Genomic DNA, 17,857 nt, shown 5'->3' on the forward strand with positions numbered 1-17,857 from the left:
GAAATGGCTTCAAACACAGTCAAAATTATGATTAATCCTAAATTTGTCACGGCGGACATATGGTAAGGAATCCCATTTTTCCTACCTCTTTGTGGGCATGCTATCATATTTGCCTCCTTGCTAGACACAGCTATCCTTGCTTCTTGCTTGGTGGAGTCACACTATCCATTTGCCTTCTTCTAACTTAGTTAAATGATATTATTCCAATTGTGCTTTAAACACATGATAAGCCTTGTACTTTATTTTCTGACATCAAGTATGTTGGTTGGTGTATTCTGGATTAGAGCAGTCCGCCTCTGTCTTTGAACTGAGACTAGCCTACTTGTGCATGTTGACTCGATGGAATTCCTCTGATGTAGTCCTTGGCTAACTTTTTTCTCATGGGAGAAAGGGAAGGGCGGTCACCTGTCTTGAGTGTTTGTAAGTTCAGTGCTTTTTAAAGTTGAAATAATATTAGTCTGATTTGGCAGTTTCATTTAACAAATCACGGGAAACCTCCACCATGACACCTTAAATCCACGCGCTCGCATCTCAAACATCATTTTAACGGGCATCAAAACCCTGCATCTCAGTGCTGCCGATGTTTTGGACTATGCGCGAGCTGCCTGCGAACATGCGAAACGGCCGCTGGTGGTACAGTCCATTGAAGGGGTGTTCCAAAACGCATTTTATTTGGTTATTCATAGTACACATTGACAACACCTGATTTTAATAATAGATCAATTTTTTCAGTGCCCCCCAAAAGTGTAATTTAGTTCCATTTGGGGGGTATCAAGTGTCAATCGGGGGGGTCAGACCCCCCCCGGTACCCCCCGTAATTCGAACACTGATGGACCCCCCCCACCCCCTACGCAGACACTACGCAGACTCTCTGGTGCACCTCCTCAAAATTCTAACTCACCGCAGACAGTGCCGCAGACGTCGCCGCAGGGAGGAGAGAAAGGAGGCCTCTGATTGGTCAACGCTCTACACTATGCGTATTTCCGGTTTGCTAACCGGCTGACGCTAACCGTGCTAACCGTGCTAACCGTGACGATTCTTTCGCCTCTCTGCCAGCTCCAGTAGTAGCAATATTTCTTCTATTTCTAGATCGATCAGCTGCATCTCAATCAAAGTGCGCATTCATCCAGTCGCCATTGTTGTTGAATGACCTCCGTATCCGTAACACCCACAATCCTAGCTTGTTCGTGATTGTCCCTCTTGCGTTGTGGCGTGGGATTAACATAGCGCAGACAGCGCTTCAAGGCATAAATCAAAAATAACTGCGTCGTGTCTGCGAGAAGCTCACTGCGACACACTGCTGCGAAGTATACACGAGCCTTAAGGGACACCTCATTAGAAGACCCGATTGCCTTCCCCCTTCCTGGTCTGGTGAATTTTTTAGCCCATTTTTTTGTGAGTGAAACGATTTTTTTAACTATTTAACTCCAACCTGAATTGAATTAGATGCATATTTTTTGAGTGACATGAACACATGGAAAACAAATTATTATTCAGGAATTCACTTTAATACAAAATAACAAAATCAACTGAATAAAATAAGTATCTTTCTTAAAGGAAAAGTTTTTTTTTTTTTAAACCTGGACCTTTTGTGGCATAAAATACGTTCATCTACTAACCGATAACAGTTTGGTGAAAGTCGGCATCCTTCGGAAGATATTTAGGTCACTGGAGATCCGTTTACATCCTTTTATTATCTGTCTTTATTTCACCAATACTTTAAGACCAATGAATGAATGAACGCGTACAATTGCACTGTTAGCTCAGAGCTGCCGTGTTGTTGTTATTTTGTAGCAGAGTGGTGCAAAAAGTCTACATTAAGTGGTTTCAGAGAGTTACATGGTTCTGTAAAAGCATTCATAAAACAATACAGCAATGTACTGATATTAGAAAATGTACTTTGTACTTTTGAATACTTAAGTATTTTTAAAAGTAAGTTCTTCAGTATTTTAACTTAAATAAAATTTTGAACTTGTAGTTGAGTATGATTTGACCATGAGTATTACTACTTTAACTCAAGTACTGGATTTGAGTACTTTGTCCACGATTGCTTAAAGAAGTGTGTGCTTACTGTCTGTCACCCATGCGTGCTGCCTTGTTGTCTTCCGCTATCTTCTCCTCGAGCAACAGTACCTCCTCGACCAATGAGCTGACAGCGTATTCTCGGGTGTGAATATGCTGTCAGCTCATTGGTCACAGAGCAGGACAGGGCCTGGGAACAAGTTTACCGTACATTTTCATATAAAGCCCCGTTGTTCATTTCCATTGGCATGATACTGACTATTTTTAGACACTCACAGTAATACGGGACAGGTGCTGTTGTTTCTAAATACGGGGTGATTCCGTTTTTCAAGGGACGGTTGGCAACCCTAATTAGAGTTGATCATTCTTTGTTCATTTTTTGCTGTTTTCAGCCTTTAAACATCATCAAATCAAATCAAGTCAAATTGACTTGGTCTTCGTTTGTTTTGATGCCATGTTACGTAGGTCAGAAGTCTGTTTACAAGAGATTTCTTGAGGCCTGACTGAGGGTCGAAGCAAAGTCAAAGTCAAATTTATTAGGGCCTCCAGGTCTTTGAGCCTCTTCAGGGCTCCTGCCAGCTCCTTTTTGGTGTCACTGCCAAGAAACAGCCTCAACGTCAAATCCTGTCTTCCTTCGAGTGTTTTAGCACTGACATGTGGTCCCGCAGGGCTCAATCCTCGGCCCATTCATGTTTAACTTGTATTATAATGATCCTCAAATCAAATCAAATCAAATTTATTTGTAGCACATTTCATGTACAAAACAATTCAAAGTGCTTCACTTAAAATAAAAGCATTGCAGCAGGGAGTGGAAGAAGCATTGAAAAAATACATAAAAGAATATAAAGAGAAACAAATAAAAATAATTCAAATCAATTTAAAAACGATTACAGTGATGGAGTCTACTGGAGATGAATGCATGGATGAGTTTCTCCTGGTATTTTTGGGAGAGGAAACCTTTAATTCTGGTGATGCTTCTGAGATGTTAAACGTGAAGTTTAACTGTAAATCTCTTGGTTTTTAGCACTTATTGATGAGATTTTGGTCTTTACGTTTGACTTTTTTCATTATTTCGATTGACTATCGAGAAAATGGGGGGGTGAGTTGTCAGATTAAGCCCTGCGAGTTCACCATCCATGTGCAAAATGACGTTAAAGGCAGAGATATGGTGATTTTTAACCACACTAACGGTGTCTGCGCTGCCCACAGGCCCACTCTGATCGACATGGGTCAGGTGTACCGGCAGACCAACCAGGAGAACCTGGAGCAGGCCTTCAGCGTGGCAGAAAGAGAGCTGGGTGTCACCAGACTGCTGGACCCTGAAGGTGAGCAGAATCCCACACTAGAAAAAAATGCCCCTCCAAAAATAAGTAAGAAAAAAACAACAAATACAAGACGAATTTGCTTGAAATAAGCAAAAAAATCTGCTAATGGAACTAGTGAAAATCGGCTTGTCAAGATTTCTTGAAATAAGATGTGATTATTTGGGACTTTTGAGATAAAAGTTATCTTGAAATTAGCTTAAACCTCTTCAAATGTCAAAAAAAGCTTGTTTCATGTGATATGTGACTCAAAACAATTTGTTTTAAAGACTTTTTCACTTAACAAGATATTCCAGATGTATTGTATTTAAACAAGTTCCTATATCTGGCTGAAATGGTACTTGTTAGGCAATTGTGTCTGATATTAAGTGTAATGAGATATTTTGACTAGAAATGAGACAAATATACTTGGTAAGACTTTGATTTTTTCCAGTGAACAGAGTCTCAGCAGCCTTTTGGGGAGATTTATTCAGAAACTCTAAGTGCATGAAGCTTTTTAAACTTCACTTAAAGCTCTTGTCAAGGTTTGATGTTAAATCTGCTGCAGAACAGGAATGAACTGTTTTTTCTCTGTGAAGCAGCAGCACGTTGAACCTCCTTTTTTTGTTTCCTCAGCCGTGTAACTGACAGCTTTCCTTCCTGTCGTCTCTCTGCAGATGTGGACGTGCCCCATCCAGATGAGAAGTCCATCATCACGTACGTCTCCTCTCTGTACGATGCCATGCCGAGAGTGCCGGACGTCCAGGATGGTGTCAGAGCCAACGTGAGTCCCTCTCCTTCTGGTTTAGTGATGTTTCAGCTTTTTTACTTCTCACAAGTACACAGCCTAATCTTTAACTTGGTCTTCGTTTGTTTTGTTGCCATGTTAAGTAGGTCAGAAGTCTGTTTACAAGACATTTCTTGGGGCCTGAGGGTCGAAGCAAAGTCAAAAACTAAATTTTTGGTGTTCCTGCCAAGAAACAGCCTCAACGTCAAATCCTCTCTTCCTTCCTGTGTTTTAGCAGTGACTTGTGGTCCCGCAGGGCTCAATCCTCGGCCCATTCATGTTTAACTTGTATTATAATGATCCTCAAATCAAATCAAATTTATTTGTAGCATATTTCATGTATAAAACAATTCAAAGTAATTTACTTAAAATAAAAGCATTGCCGCAGGGAGTGGAAGAAGCATTAAAAATACATAAAAGAATATAAAGAGAAACAAATAAAATAATTAAAATGAATTTAAAAACAAGCAACAGTCCAGATAAGTTCAAAGAAATCGTGCAGATTTCATGCATCGACACATGAGAAAAGAAATGTTTTTAACCTGGATTTAAAAATGTCTCCATTTGGTGAAAGTTTAATCTCCACTGGCAGTTTGTTCCACTTGTTTGCAGCATAACAGCTAAATGCTGCTTCTCCATGTTTAGTCTGGACTCTGGACTGGACCAGCTGACCTGAGTCCTTGGATCTAAGAGCTCTGCTGGCTTTATATTCTCTGAACACATATAAATGTCCTTTTCATGGCCTTTTTAATCCATTTTTCACCACCTCGATAACAGAATAGCAGATGTTTTCTGACACAGTAACCATTTAAAAATGGGACCAGTTGAGCCATATAGAATACAATACAATACAATACAATACAATACAATAGAAAAATACTTTATTCATCCCCCAATGGGGGGAAATGAAATCAGTCAAGTAGCTCAATTATTAATATTTACAATGATTGTATATCGACAACAACAATAATAATGCTAATTCTAATAAAAATACTACTACTAACGAATAATAATAATAATAATAATAAAATAAATAAATAAAAAAATAAAATAAACCAGCAGGTTACCTGCTGACAGGTGAGGGTGTCAGGATTGAGTTTAAAAGCAGCATCCGCAAAGGTTTAGTCTTGGGGTCTCAGTTTAAATTACAGTTTAGTTGCTGTAACCTAGGAAACTGGTAAACTTTTAACATCTGTGCACCTGTGCTTCAGGAGCTGGAGCTGCGCTGGCAGGAGTACTACGAGGTGGTGACCCTGCTGCTGCAGTGGATCCGGCACCACATCCTCGTCTTTGAGGAGAGGAAGTTTCCCACCAGCTACGAGGAGATTGAGGTGACTGGAATCATCTCATCTTCAGCCTGAAAACAACCGGGCAGATGGCGACGGGAGAGGCTGACAGTGAAATCTTTCGTCTCGTTTTTCATCTGCAGGTTCTGTGGCGCCAGTTTCTGAAGTTCAAGGAGACTGAGCTTCCTGCAAAGGAATCGGACAAGAACCGCTCCAAACACATCTTCAAGTCCTTTGAGGTACTTTTCCCTGCAAATGATTCAAGTTGAACAAACTTACGTACCGATTAGGGACGCACCAATCCGATATTTGGATTGGATATCAGTGACAATTGGCCGATCCGAATCTAAATTTCAGCTCCTTTATTATCTAATATTTTGTTTTATATTGGATTTTGAATCCCTAATTGCACTGAACTGAACCAGTTACACTTGTTATATTTTTATGGTTAAGATTGTTTTACTGATGCACATTTATATCAGGGCTGGGCGTTAAATAATTAACGAGTTAACTCGAGTTAACGCAATAATAACGTGTTAACTCAAGTTAACTCGACAAATATTTTATCGCACATTCGCACAGGTTTTATTATTTATTTTATTTTTAAGTCTGTTGCTCACAGGCTTTTATTTTGTAAAAGTCTGTTGCTGTCTGTTTTCGAACCGGAAAAGAAAGTAATTAAGTCAAGTCTGATGTTGTCTTGCACAAAAGAATGATCCCAGTCTTTTCCACGCAATGAAACTTACTGTTTGTTACCGATAATAGACCTCAGATATCGGTTATCGGAGGTGAAAAAGTACAGATTAACTCGGCGGTTCTTCTTCTTCAGGGTGCGGTCCAGGCTGGTCAGGTCAAAGTGCCCCCTGGTTACCATCCTTTCGACGTGGAGAAGGAGTGGGGTCGTCTGCACGTCGCCATCCTGGAAAGAGAGCGCCTCCTCCGGACCGAGTTCGAGCGGTAACTAGGACACAAAGCCAACCTCATCACATGCTCTCCGTTGCTAAAGCAAACGCTCAGAGAAACCACAAAGCATTCAGTTCAGCCTGTTCCTGTTTGACCAATGAGGATGACTCATCTCCACATTGGTAACAACATTAAAATGGAGAGTTTGCTTTGTGGGGTAGGAAATAAAAAAATTAGATCGAGGGAAACACATGACACCATGGCAACAGAAAAATACGGTCCCCTGATAGTCACTCAGCATGCTCTTAATCACATGCTGGGCAGGGCGTAGCCTCGGAGTTGTCTGGCTCCAGAAGTGGAGAAAGTTGAATCATCTGTGAGGACGGAGCCGTTAGAAGGAGCCGCATCATGGCTTTCATGCATCAGGGGTATCAGTATCTGTTCCGCTCGAGGACGGAGTGAGTGGGGATGTTTTCACACGTTTATCTGAAACACTTTGAGCCGAGCAGGTGGTTTGTTTGAAGTGCTTTTTGATCTCTGACCCCACCCCTTCCTCCTCCTTTAGGCTGGAGCGACTTCAGAGGATTGTCAGTAAAGTCCAGATGGAGTCGGGAGTGTGTGAGGAGCAGCTCAACCAGGCGGAGACGCTGCTGCAGTCGGTGAGGCTCAAAGATTTACTTTAAAAAAAGCCAAATTGTGCTTTTCATGCACCACCCCCCTGTGCAAAGAAAATGTCTGCAGAGCTAAAACATCCACTCTAAACAGACTTCTTCTGGCCAGAAGACGCTGTTTATTCTCAGCTGGATGACATCATCATGTAACATCTGGATAATACTTGTGTAAAACAGCTCCTGTGGTAACAATTCAAACAGAAAATGAGCAACTGACTGATTTTTGACCAATCAGAGCAGACCAAGCTGTTTAATAAGAAAATTAAAGGGCCATTCTGCCTTTTTTCTCTCCGTTTGAAGAGTCAGAAACAAACTGACCATGAAAATACTGGAAAAAATCTAAATCTTACCAAGTATATTTGTCTCATTTCTAGTCAAAATATCTCATTACACTTAATATAAGACACAACTGCCTAACAAGTTCTATTTCAGCCAGATATAGGGACTTGTTTGAAGACAATACATCTGGAATATCTTGTTAAGTGAAAAAGTCTTGAAAACATCTTGTTTTGAGTCATATTTCATATGAAACAAGCTTTTTTTTCATTTGAAGAGGTTTTTAAGCTAATTTCAAGATCACTTTTATCTCAAAAGTCCCAAAGATCACATTTTATTTCAAGAAATCTTGACAAGCCGATTTTCACTAGTTCCATTGGCAGATTTTTTCGTAGCAGTTCCAGTCTAAAATATTACTTAAAGGCAAAACACACAACTGATAGCAGCAAGTCATTCAAGGAAACAGACAGTGGAGCGAGGCTTCTACATAAAAACTACAGAAAGATGCTGATGTTAAATGTGTGTTTGCACAACAAATGTTATGGCACTTTCATTCATATGGCAGCACATTTAAAATAAAACTAAATGCTAAAAGCTATTCACTACTTTTGGATTCATTTTTGGATTTTGCGTACAAATGCGATTAATCGCGATTAATCAGGGAAATCACGTGATTAATTAGATTAAACATTTTAATCGTTGCCCACCCTTAATAAAACCGAATGCTGTGTTCTGCATCAGTTATTTTTAACATGCGTGTTGCAACAGAGGCTACGTGCCCACAACAACGGTAACGACAGATAAACGCAGAACATTTCGACAGATGTGCCTATCTTTCACACGGCGACGGCGTTTTTAGGAGTTCAAAACGGAGAAAACGCAAACGCCCTCCAGAGTGGAGATCTTGAAAACGATCCAACCTCTCGTCGCCGTAAGAACAGTTCAAAACGCAGAAGTGCGTTTTTTGCACACGTTAAGTGGGTAGTTCTCCATAAACGACTCGCATATCTCACTATATTTATTTTAGACACTCTCCCAATCCACATTATCCACTGCCTTCCTGGCTTTGTAGTTCAGTGTCGTGTTCAGGAGCAACAGGAGCTCATCATCTGTCCAAACAAAGTTTGAAGGCGTACTGTTGTTGCCGCCGCGCTTCGCCATTTTCTTCCAACTGACGCGGAGGAAGTAGCCACAAAACAGGCATTTCTCATATTTATTAATATATAACAAAATAACTCGTATAACAATACCAAAGGTATTGTTGCTACTGCCACCTACGTCCGGGGCGTGCATACTACATCAGCAAACTGCAAGTTTTTTGAGTTTTATACGTTTTCCCTGTTCCCATGGATAGACAGATATCCACCCCCAAGCGCTCGTGAGAGCGCAGATAAATTGTGGAGGAAAAAAACAGACATCTGCGTTTATGCTTCAGAGCGTTGTCGTGGGCACGTAGCCAGAGTCTGGGCTCTACGGGCCGAGTTAATGTGACAATCTGATGCAGATGCGGAGTAAAAATCCAGCGTAGCTTTTACTGAGCTGCTGGGAAATGTTTGAGGATATTTAGATGGTTAAAAAACACTGACGACTGATAAAGAAACTGTAGCTCAAAAGAATAAGATATGCCTGTAAAGTATGTGAACCTCTTCTTTATCCGTGTGCCGCAGGACGTGAGGATGATGAGCGCAGGGAAACCTGCTCAGCACACAGCAGAGGTGGAGGCGGACCTGGAGAAAGCAGAAGGAATGATTCGCTTCCTCTTCAACGATGTCCAGCTGCTCAAAGATGGACGCCACCTCCAAGCTGAGCAAATGTATCGAAGGTGCAGAAACATTCATCCGTCAGACTTTTTACAACTGTTTCCTCTGTTTTTTCTAATGAGTCATGAATTCTATATTCTAAAGTCTAAATTCTGTATTTAATCGATAATGCTTCCAGGTAAGGTGGAAGAAGATTGTGATTGTTGCTTTCTGTATGTGAGAATAATGATTTTAATGGAAAATTGATGAAGATAATTAGGGCTGGGCGAGTTAACCCGTTATTGTCGCGTTAACTTATTAATTATTTAACGCTGATAAATATTTTATCGCGCATTAACGCAGGTTTTATTATTGTAAAAGTCTGTTGCTGTGGAACCGGAAAAGAAAGTAATCGGCGGATCCACCAAACATGGAGAAGGGTACGGAACTTTTACTCGGCCATTTTAATTTTAAAGTTGGACATCACCGCTACAGGTGCTCCTCGGTCTCTGTGTGAAGCTCACAGAGCTAACCGGCGCTACTTCCTGTTTTACTTGTTTCAACATAGAAGCACGTATTTCAAAATAAATTTTGATTGATTGATTGATAGATAGATTTTTATTTTCGAACATGTATAAAAAAGAAAATGTATGTAACTATTTGTACATACAAAAGAAAGAAAATAGAAATGAAAAAAAATCATTTTTTAAATTCAATCACATAAAGTGCTGATACATAACAAAACCCCGCACATTGTTCAAAAAAGGAATGGGAAGAAGTACAATACTTTTTTAGTTTCCCACCCCTTTTTAACTACTCTTCAGTTTGTAAATACCCTAACTACAATACACCTATAGAAATATATGCCATATATACACTTCCTAAATAAGTAATAAAAATAAATATATAATCACAAAACTAGATATATACTACACACATGTCCTTGTAAATATAAATGTAAATATGAATATATATATATAACTATCCCCATAAATAAATATATACCGTATATACCATATACTAATTAAATTACAATATAACAATTAACCCTATTCTATTCATATATTTATCCATCATCATCCTACGTTAACATACTTCCTTTTCCATGTACTTGTTTAAAAATATGAAATAAATTTAAAAAAAACTTCTGCATTTACAGCCAAGTTGAATTGTCTTTTCACCGTTCCAGTCTAAAATATCACTTAAAGTAAAACTATGTAACATTTCTACCTTAAAATAACAGTTTGAAAAAAATTGTGCGCCTAGAATGAGTTTTAATATTACGATTGGCCTGTCTCCTATGCCCTTCGGGGGTCTGAGTTGGAATAACTGCGCTATGTAACTTTGCTGGACCGGCCCGGGAGCTGAGCGGAAGTACTTCGACTTGCTTTCTGGCACACCTACCGCAAAAACAAATAGACCCCTCTCACGCTCCCAGGTATATGGCTAAGCTAGCGCAACATTGTCAGTACGATCATCATGACAGAGGCACCGAAGAAACAGAAGAAGACGTTGACTGATGAAGCAAGGAAGAGAAAGAGAGATTCCAACAAAGCAAGAGACCGGACTAGAGTTGCTCTCGGAACAGCCTGTAGGGGGAGCTCCATAATGGGCTTTTTGAGAAGTTACATAGTATTGCTTTAAAGGCAAAACACACAACTGATAGCAGCAAGTCATTCAAGGAAACAGACAGTGGAGCGAGGCTTCTACATAAAAACTACAGAAAGATGCTGATGTTAAAAGTGTGTTTGCACAACAAATGTTATGGCACTTTCATTCATATGGCAGCACATTTTAAATAAAACTAAATGCTAAAAGATATACACTACTTTTGAATCCATTTTTTGGATTTTGCGTACAAATGCGATTAATCGTGATTAATCAGGGAAATCATGTGATAAATTAGATTAAACATTTTAATCGTTGCCCAGCCCTAATTTAAACAGTAAAGTGTTTATTAATCCAGCTAAATTTTCCATTAAAGCTGCTTTCATTCACATATTTTTCTGTTTCTTTAGGCAGAAACTGGGACTGAAAATCCGCCCATTAAGACTCACTTTAAGCGTTTCCAGACGGTCGCTCTGCTCTAATAAAATCCTGATTTTATAACCTCAGAATCACCGTTAAAGTAGCTTAAAGAGCTAAGCTTAAACTTACATGGACCAGGATCTCACTGGTTTTGGTCTGCGATTAATCGCGATCAATCATGTAATCATGCAATTAATTAGATTAAAAATTGTAATCGTTTCCCAGCCCTAAAGAGAACCCATTAAATCCGCTTATTGTTTTGTCCCACTAACAATCCAAATATTTGAGGACCAATATTCACCACATTTTCTTCCATCTGCAGAGTGTACCGCCTCCACGAGAGGCTTGTAAACCTGCGCAGCGAGTACAACCTGCGCCTGAAGTCGGGCGTGACCACCACGCAGATCCCCATGACCCAGGTCCACAGCGTGCAGGTGCTGCAGCAGTCCGCCACCAGGGTGCGGCCCGAGCTGGACGAGGTTACCCTGCGCTACGTCCACGACCTGCTGGGCTGGGTGGAGGAGAACCAGCGGCGGGTGGACGAGGGCGAGTGGGGCTCCGACCTGCCCAACGTGGAGTCCCAGCTGGGCAGCCACCGAGGCCTTCACCAGTCCGTGGAGGAGTTCCGCTCCAAAATAGAGCGCGCCAAGGCTGATGAGGTAAAAACACAGCTGGAGCAGAGGGCACGTTAGTCTGGCTCCGACTCTGAGGCCACGCCCACATCGCCCGTTTTACTGTCATTGGGGGCCTAGCAGCGAATTGAAGTCTATGGCAGCCCCATGAACGCTACGGTAAAAAGTTGTGAAATTTGGCACACGTAATCAGCAAATTGCCTAAGTCAAAGTCAAGAATTTTCATGCCCCAAGAGTCTACTCTCTAGCGCCACCAACACGTCAAAGTTCAAAGTGCATTCAGCCTAATAACTTTGGACTCCATGGTCCAAATTTTACAAATGAGACATTGTTGGAATCCTTGGATCATTACGAGTCGAATGACGTCCTATGATGTAAATTTGCGTCTGACTAGATTTTCCGGCATTTTGAATTTTATTGCAAACCTTAAAAAAGCATTTCAGGTCACACAGATTGTCCGATTTTCACGAGACTTGGCACATAGAATCTTCAGACTAAAAGTTATCTTGTGGAATTTTTAATTACGCTTCCGTTTTTCCATAAAAGCCAATCAAACTCGGTGATGACGCCGCCAACCCGGAAGTGAGGCCATATCTTGGCAACCATTGGATGTTATGACTTCAAACTTCTAACGCCGACTCATGACCACTACGGTGAGAGGCCCAAGAAGTCTGGCGACGTTTGGCCTATAGGTGGCGCTATATGTAGCAAAAAGGCATTTTTGCTCATATCTTTGGACCCGTTTGTCCAAACTTGACAAATGAGGTACCAATGGAATCCCTGGATGCAGACGAGGTCAATGCAACTCATGACGTCATTTGTGCCATATTGGATTTTCCGCCATTTTGAATTGAATCGAAAACCTTCAAAAAGCATTTCAGGCCACGCAGATTGTCCGATTTTCACGGGACTTGGCACATAGAATCTTAGACCAATTGCACAAAAGTTATCATGTGGATTTTTTTATTTCGCTTCCGTTTGCCCGTAGCAGCCAATCAAACTCTACACCGACGCCCAAACAGGACGTTAGGCCGTATCTCTGCGATGCATTGATGCATCAAAGCCAAACTTGGTGCATGGACTCATGACGCCTTCCTGAGCAGCCCAAGCCTTGCCTATTGTGCCATGCTGCTAGGCCCCCCCATCGCTGCTTGCAGCTATATTTAAATGCTGTTTGTGCATCAAAACAATCAGTTTTATGTGCATATTGAACTCTTTTGAGCAGATTTATCAGTGAATGGCTGCCTGATCGTCCCGTTTCTCATGTGTGTTACTGCTCCAGAGTCAGATTTCACCCGTCAGTAAAGCTGCATACCGCGAATATCTGGGAAAGCTGGAGCTGCAGTACGGAAAGCTTCTGGTAAGAGACGGAAAAAAAAGCAAATATGGCTGATTTTTCAGACTCAAGTGATTCATTCTTGAATTTGAGCCCCTGTGTAAGCTGAGATGGTTGACATTTTGTCACCTGTGTGGTTGCAGAATGCTTCAAAGGCCCGTCTGCGCTACTTAGTGGAGCTTCACACCTTCGTCAGCGCAGCAACCAAAGAGCTGATGTGGCTGAATGAGAAAGAAGAGGAGGAGGTCAACTACGACTGGAGCGACAAGAACCCCAACATGGCGTCCAAGAAGGAGAACTACTCGGTAGGGTAATAACTATGTTCCCGTGGGCTTACAGCTGTGAAGACGGTGATGCTGATGCTGCTTTTGTGCTGCAGGGTTTGATGAGAGAGTTGGAGCTCAGGGAGAAGAAGATGAACGGTGTCCAGGCCACAGGAGACAAGCTGCTGAGAGACGGACACCCGGCCAGGAAGACGATAGAGGTGAGACTCTGCGGTCCACACACTGTGCAGGAGTTTATGTTGTAGAAAGCCTGGTATAACCGTCAGAATCTCCTCCTCAGGCCTTCACTGCAGCTCTGCAGACCCAGTGGAGTTGGATCCTGCAGCTGTGCTGCTGCATCGAAACCCACCTGAAAGAAAACACCACCTACTACCAGGTGCGTTCAGCAACTTATCCCTGAAGAATATTCAGTTCAGACGCTCGTTTATCCACAGATTTATCCACAGATTTATCCACAGACTTCAATATCTTCAGTAAAGCTATGTGTTTTTTGTCTGAGGTCAGTTTGAATTCTCACATTTTCTTCTTCTTCATCAGTTCTTCGCGGACGTGAAGGAGGCGGATGAGAAGCTGAAAAAGGTGCAGGAGACGATGAAGAGGAAGTACACCTGCGACCGCTCCGTCACGGTCACCCGGCTGGAAGACCTGCTGCAGGACGCTGCTGTGAGTCTGTTCACATTTGCTCATGTTGCAGTTTGCACTGGTAATTAAATCTGTGGGGGCTTCTCCTCCATCAGAAAGCTCGTTTGCTCTTCCTTCATGGCAGAAAAAAGCTCAGTTCAGACCTTACAAACCTGGTTTCCAGTCAGAATTAGACACCAGATTACGTTTCTATGACTCACTCCTACCTGTGTGTTCATCCCAGGATGAGAAAGAGCAGCTGACTGAGTTTAAGACTCACCTGGAAGGCCTGAAGCGGAGGGCCAAGACCATCATCCAGCTGAAACCGCGGAACCCTGCGAGTCCGATAAAGGGGAAGCAGCCCATCCAGGCGGTCTGCGACTTCAAACAGATGGAGGTAGACACCAGAACGTCCCTGTTTGTTCCACGCATTCTTTTTTCTTTTTTTTTTAAGCACTTTATTTATAGACCTTTTTCAATTTACAGAACACAAAACAATACACCAATCCCACCCACCCACTCCCACAAGGCCAAAAAACAACCCAACAACAACAAAACAAACAAAAACTGCATCTTCTTAAACAAGTAAACTCACACATACAATATGCCTACTTTCAATCCAAAAAAAACAAAACATGTTCTTACACCTGCATATTCCTAGTTACATTGATGCACTCATACTCACGCACATATAACCATACATGTGCACACAAGCCCACATAAATATATCCATGCTTATACATACAAAAGTATACAGACACACTGGAAAAAATCAAAGTCTTACCAAGTACATTTGTCTCATTTCTAGTCAAAATATCTCATTACACTTAATATAAGACACAACTGCCTAACAAGTACCATTTCAGCCAGATATAGGGACTTGTTTGAAGACAATACATCTGGAATATCTTGTTAAATGAAAAAGTCTTGAAAACAAATTGTTTTGAGTCACATATCAAATGAAACAAGCTTTTTTTGACATTTGAAGAGGTTTTTAAAGGAGCACTAGGTAGCATTTTCACTTAAAATTATAGCCTTCAGGAGTTTACCAAAGGTTAAACAAGTCAATGGTAAGCGAATGAAGCCTGTCTCGCTCCCAACAGGGGTCTGTATGCTGAAAATCCCATATGTAACTTCGGCAGGAGCGACCCGCTTCTGAAGTGTCGTGATGCGTGAGAAGAGTCGTTTGTGTTTACGGCACTTAGCTAGGTACTGTATGCTAGCTGTAGTTGTAGGCTATGTGTTTGCTTGCGTTGAAGAGCCAACACCAAGCGTTTCATATTCTGCCTTTCACAGACTGAATATGAAACGTTCGATGTTGGCACTTCCCATCTTTGTGAAATTTCTCCAAGCGTGATCTTGTTCATCTACCATAGTGTCTGACCTGCGTTTTAGATCGTAAAGAGACAGGTGATGATGGTGCTCTAATTCCTCCTGAGTTCGAGACGTAGCCTGGCTTCAGAAATACACGGACTGACCTGATTATAATAAGAATAGCGTTTTGATCCGAACAAGAATTGTTATCTACAAATGAAAATTGATTAATTTGTGATTGTAATCGGAATAGTGTAGAGCTAGTCTGCGTTTATTGCGGCGTGTGTTGGTAGTGCCTGCGCACATCTGTCTCAGATGTAACTTTTGTAAGTGTCTGCTAATACAAAGGAATCACTCCACGAATACACCATGATGAGGGAAGAATCCCATTCAAGATCAGCAACAGTCCATCCATACATCCATTATCTTCCGCTTGTCCGGGGATCGGGTCGCGGGGGCAGCAGTCTGAGCAGAGAAACCCAGACGTCCCTGTCCCCGGCCACTTCCTCCAGCAACAGTATTATAAAATATTATCTTGAGTTCTCTCTTCAGAAAATCTCTGATTATAGTATCTTACGTGGGCAGTCTACACTTGTGAATCAGATGACCTAACTGCACTGACTAAATAACACAACGGCAGCATTCGCCACGTTGTTTAGTTAGTGGGTGTGTACAGGTGGGCATTTTTACGACAGTGTAGAATTTCAGTTTGACCAATAGAGATCGCTATACTGCCGCTAAACTACCTTGTATCCCTTTAAGCTAATTTCAAGATCACTTTTATCTCAAAAGTCCTAAATATCACATTTTATTTCAAGAAATCTTGACAAGCCGATTTTCACTAGTTCCATTGGCAGATTTTTTTTTGCTTATTTCAAGCAAAAACGTCTTTTATTTGTTGTTTTTTTACTTATTTTTGGAGGGGCATTTTTTCCAGCGCATATACACATGTACCCATTTATAATTGCATACTCGCAAGTACATATACATCCGATCCACCCAAAAGAAGAAAATAGATACATAAATAAACACCTAGCATATGTAGACTCTCATAAAGTAATCCTATCTGTTACATAGATCCAGCTGGTCATTCTATATATGCAAAGGCTGGCACGCTAGAGCGATGTCAGGTGAGAGATATGTTCTCAATAAACTCTATAAAGAGAGTCCAGGTTTGAATAAATCTGTCTTTGTTCGACACATTCTTAACCGAACGTCTGCGTTAGACCAGTTTGGACACGAGCGTCTGCTCTCGTCCTCATGCAGATCACGGTCCACAAAGGAGACGAGTGCGCTCTGCTGAACAACTCGCAGCCCTACAAGTGGAGGGTGCTCAACGACAGAGGCAGCGAGTCGTCCGTGCCATCCATCTGCTTCCTGGTTCCACCCACCAATAAGGACGCCGTGAACAGCGTCGCCGGGTAAGATTAACACCCGGCTGAAACCGAAACGCACAGATGGGCAGGAACTAACCTCCTCCATCCTTCCTCAGACTGGACGGAAACCTGCAGAGGCTGCAGACCATGTGGCAGACCATGTTTGTGGACCTGAGGAGCCTCTTATCCTGGCAATACCTGATGAGAGATATCCACATCATCAACACCTGGAACGTCACCATGGTACATTACATTTACATTACATTGCGGTCATTCTGCAGACGCTTTTATCCAAAGCGACTCACAATAAGTGTGTTCCACATCGGTAGGCAAAAGAACTTCAGGTCCCAAGAAATCATAAGTGCATTTCCTTCCAAAACCAAACAGCTGAGAGAATAACTAGTGCTAGAGTAAGTGCGGTAAGTTAGGTACCGAGACACATGGGAGAAAAAAGACAGTTTAGGAAACAAATAAGTGTGTAAGGAGCTGGGACGAAACAGGTGATGTCCTCAGAGGGTGTCAGAAGGGGGAAAAGACAGAATCAGTTGGGTGTCATCTGCATAGCTGTGGTAGGAAAAGTTATTGGAGTGGATGACAGAACCAAGAGATGATGTGTAGAATGGTACCAACATAACAGCAGGGAACGTGCCTGATGCCTGTGGTGTTTTCTGTTTAACTCGATGCAGGGAGGAGGTAGTTTCTGAGTGAAACGGGTCATTTGTTCGGCTTTTACTGAGTGTGTTGATGCATCAGGTTCAGTCGCACCTTTCTGGAGACAGGGTTCGTATCTCACGCATCTTCCTGTTCCCTTGTGCAGTTTAAGACTCTGAGGGTGGATGAGTACCGCCTGGCTCTGAGGAACCTGGAGCAGCACTACCAGGACTTCCTGAGAGACAGCCCGGACTCGCTGATGTTCGGGGCGGAGGACCGCATGCAGGTGGAGTCCAACTACAACCGAGCCAACCAGCACTACCACACCATGGTCAGCTCTGCAGAGCAAGGTAAGCCGTTTGCTTACCGTCTTCCGCCGCCACAAACGCGGCCTGAAACATCGTTACGCGCCACTTTTCTTTACAGTTTGTGTTGTCATTCCATCATGTGAGTTTGTGCGTGACATTGACTGTTGGATTCACCTTGCAGGCTCCGTGCCTCCCGGTGCAGGTAAGGTGTCAAAGTGGCCGGTGTGCGGTGAGAGCTTTGGAATTGCTGAATTTCACACTTTTAACTTGGCCTTTTAACATTTTTAATCTAATTAATCACATGATTTCCCTGATTAATCAC

At 42.0% G+C, this 17,857-nt stretch overlaps 1 protein-coding gene across 7 annotated transcripts in view; it reads left to right on the plus strand.

Annotated features, from left to right (window-relative positions):
• pleca (plectin a) overlaps window positions 1–17,857 on the plus strand; it is a 183,516-nt gene that overhangs the window by 141,505 nt on the left and 24,154 nt on the right. For 4 of the 7 annotated variants that reach the window (XM_075449162.1, XM_075449168.1, XM_075449164.1 and 1 more), the window contains 18 exons: window positions 3,232–3,347; window positions 4,001–4,107; window positions 5,322–5,441; window positions 5,540–5,635; window positions 6,226–6,353; window positions 6,865–6,958; window positions 8,914–9,068; window positions 11,336–11,672; window positions 12,928–13,005; window positions 13,125–13,286; window positions 13,361–13,465; window positions 13,546–13,641; window positions 13,803–13,928; window positions 14,131–14,283; window positions 16,467–16,621; window positions 16,693–16,819; window positions 17,394–17,577; window positions 17,717–17,737. In XM_075449162.1, coding sequence (XP_075305277.1) covers window positions 3,232–3,347; window positions 4,001–4,107; window positions 5,322–5,441; window positions 5,540–5,635; window positions 6,226–6,353; window positions 6,865–6,958; window positions 8,914–9,068; window positions 11,336–11,672; window positions 12,928–13,005; window positions 13,125–13,286; window positions 13,361–13,465; window positions 13,546–13,641; window positions 13,803–13,928; window positions 14,131–14,283; window positions 16,467–16,621; window positions 16,693–16,819; window positions 17,394–17,577; window positions 17,717–17,737 — 2,360 coding nt within the window. The remainder of the gene's footprint in view (window positions 1–3,231; window positions 3,348–4,000; window positions 4,108–5,321; window positions 5,442–5,539; window positions 5,636–6,225; window positions 6,354–6,864; window positions 6,959–8,913; window positions 9,069–11,335; window positions 11,673–12,927; window positions 13,006–13,124; window positions 13,287–13,360; window positions 13,466–13,545; window positions 13,642–13,802; window positions 13,929–14,130; window positions 14,284–16,466; window positions 16,622–16,692; window positions 16,820–17,393; window positions 17,578–17,716; window positions 17,738–17,857) is intronic. The other 3 variants (XM_075449163.1, XM_075449167.1, XM_075449166.1) reach the window with 1 other exon arrangement.

Source organism: Odontesthes bonariensis, chromosome 18, assembly GCF_027942865.1.
Source record: "Odontesthes bonariensis isolate fOdoBon6 chromosome 18, fOdoBon6.hap1, whole genome shotgun sequence".
Taxonomy (NCBI): domain Eukaryota; kingdom Metazoa; phylum Chordata; class Actinopteri; order Atheriniformes; family Atherinopsidae; genus Odontesthes; species Odontesthes bonariensis.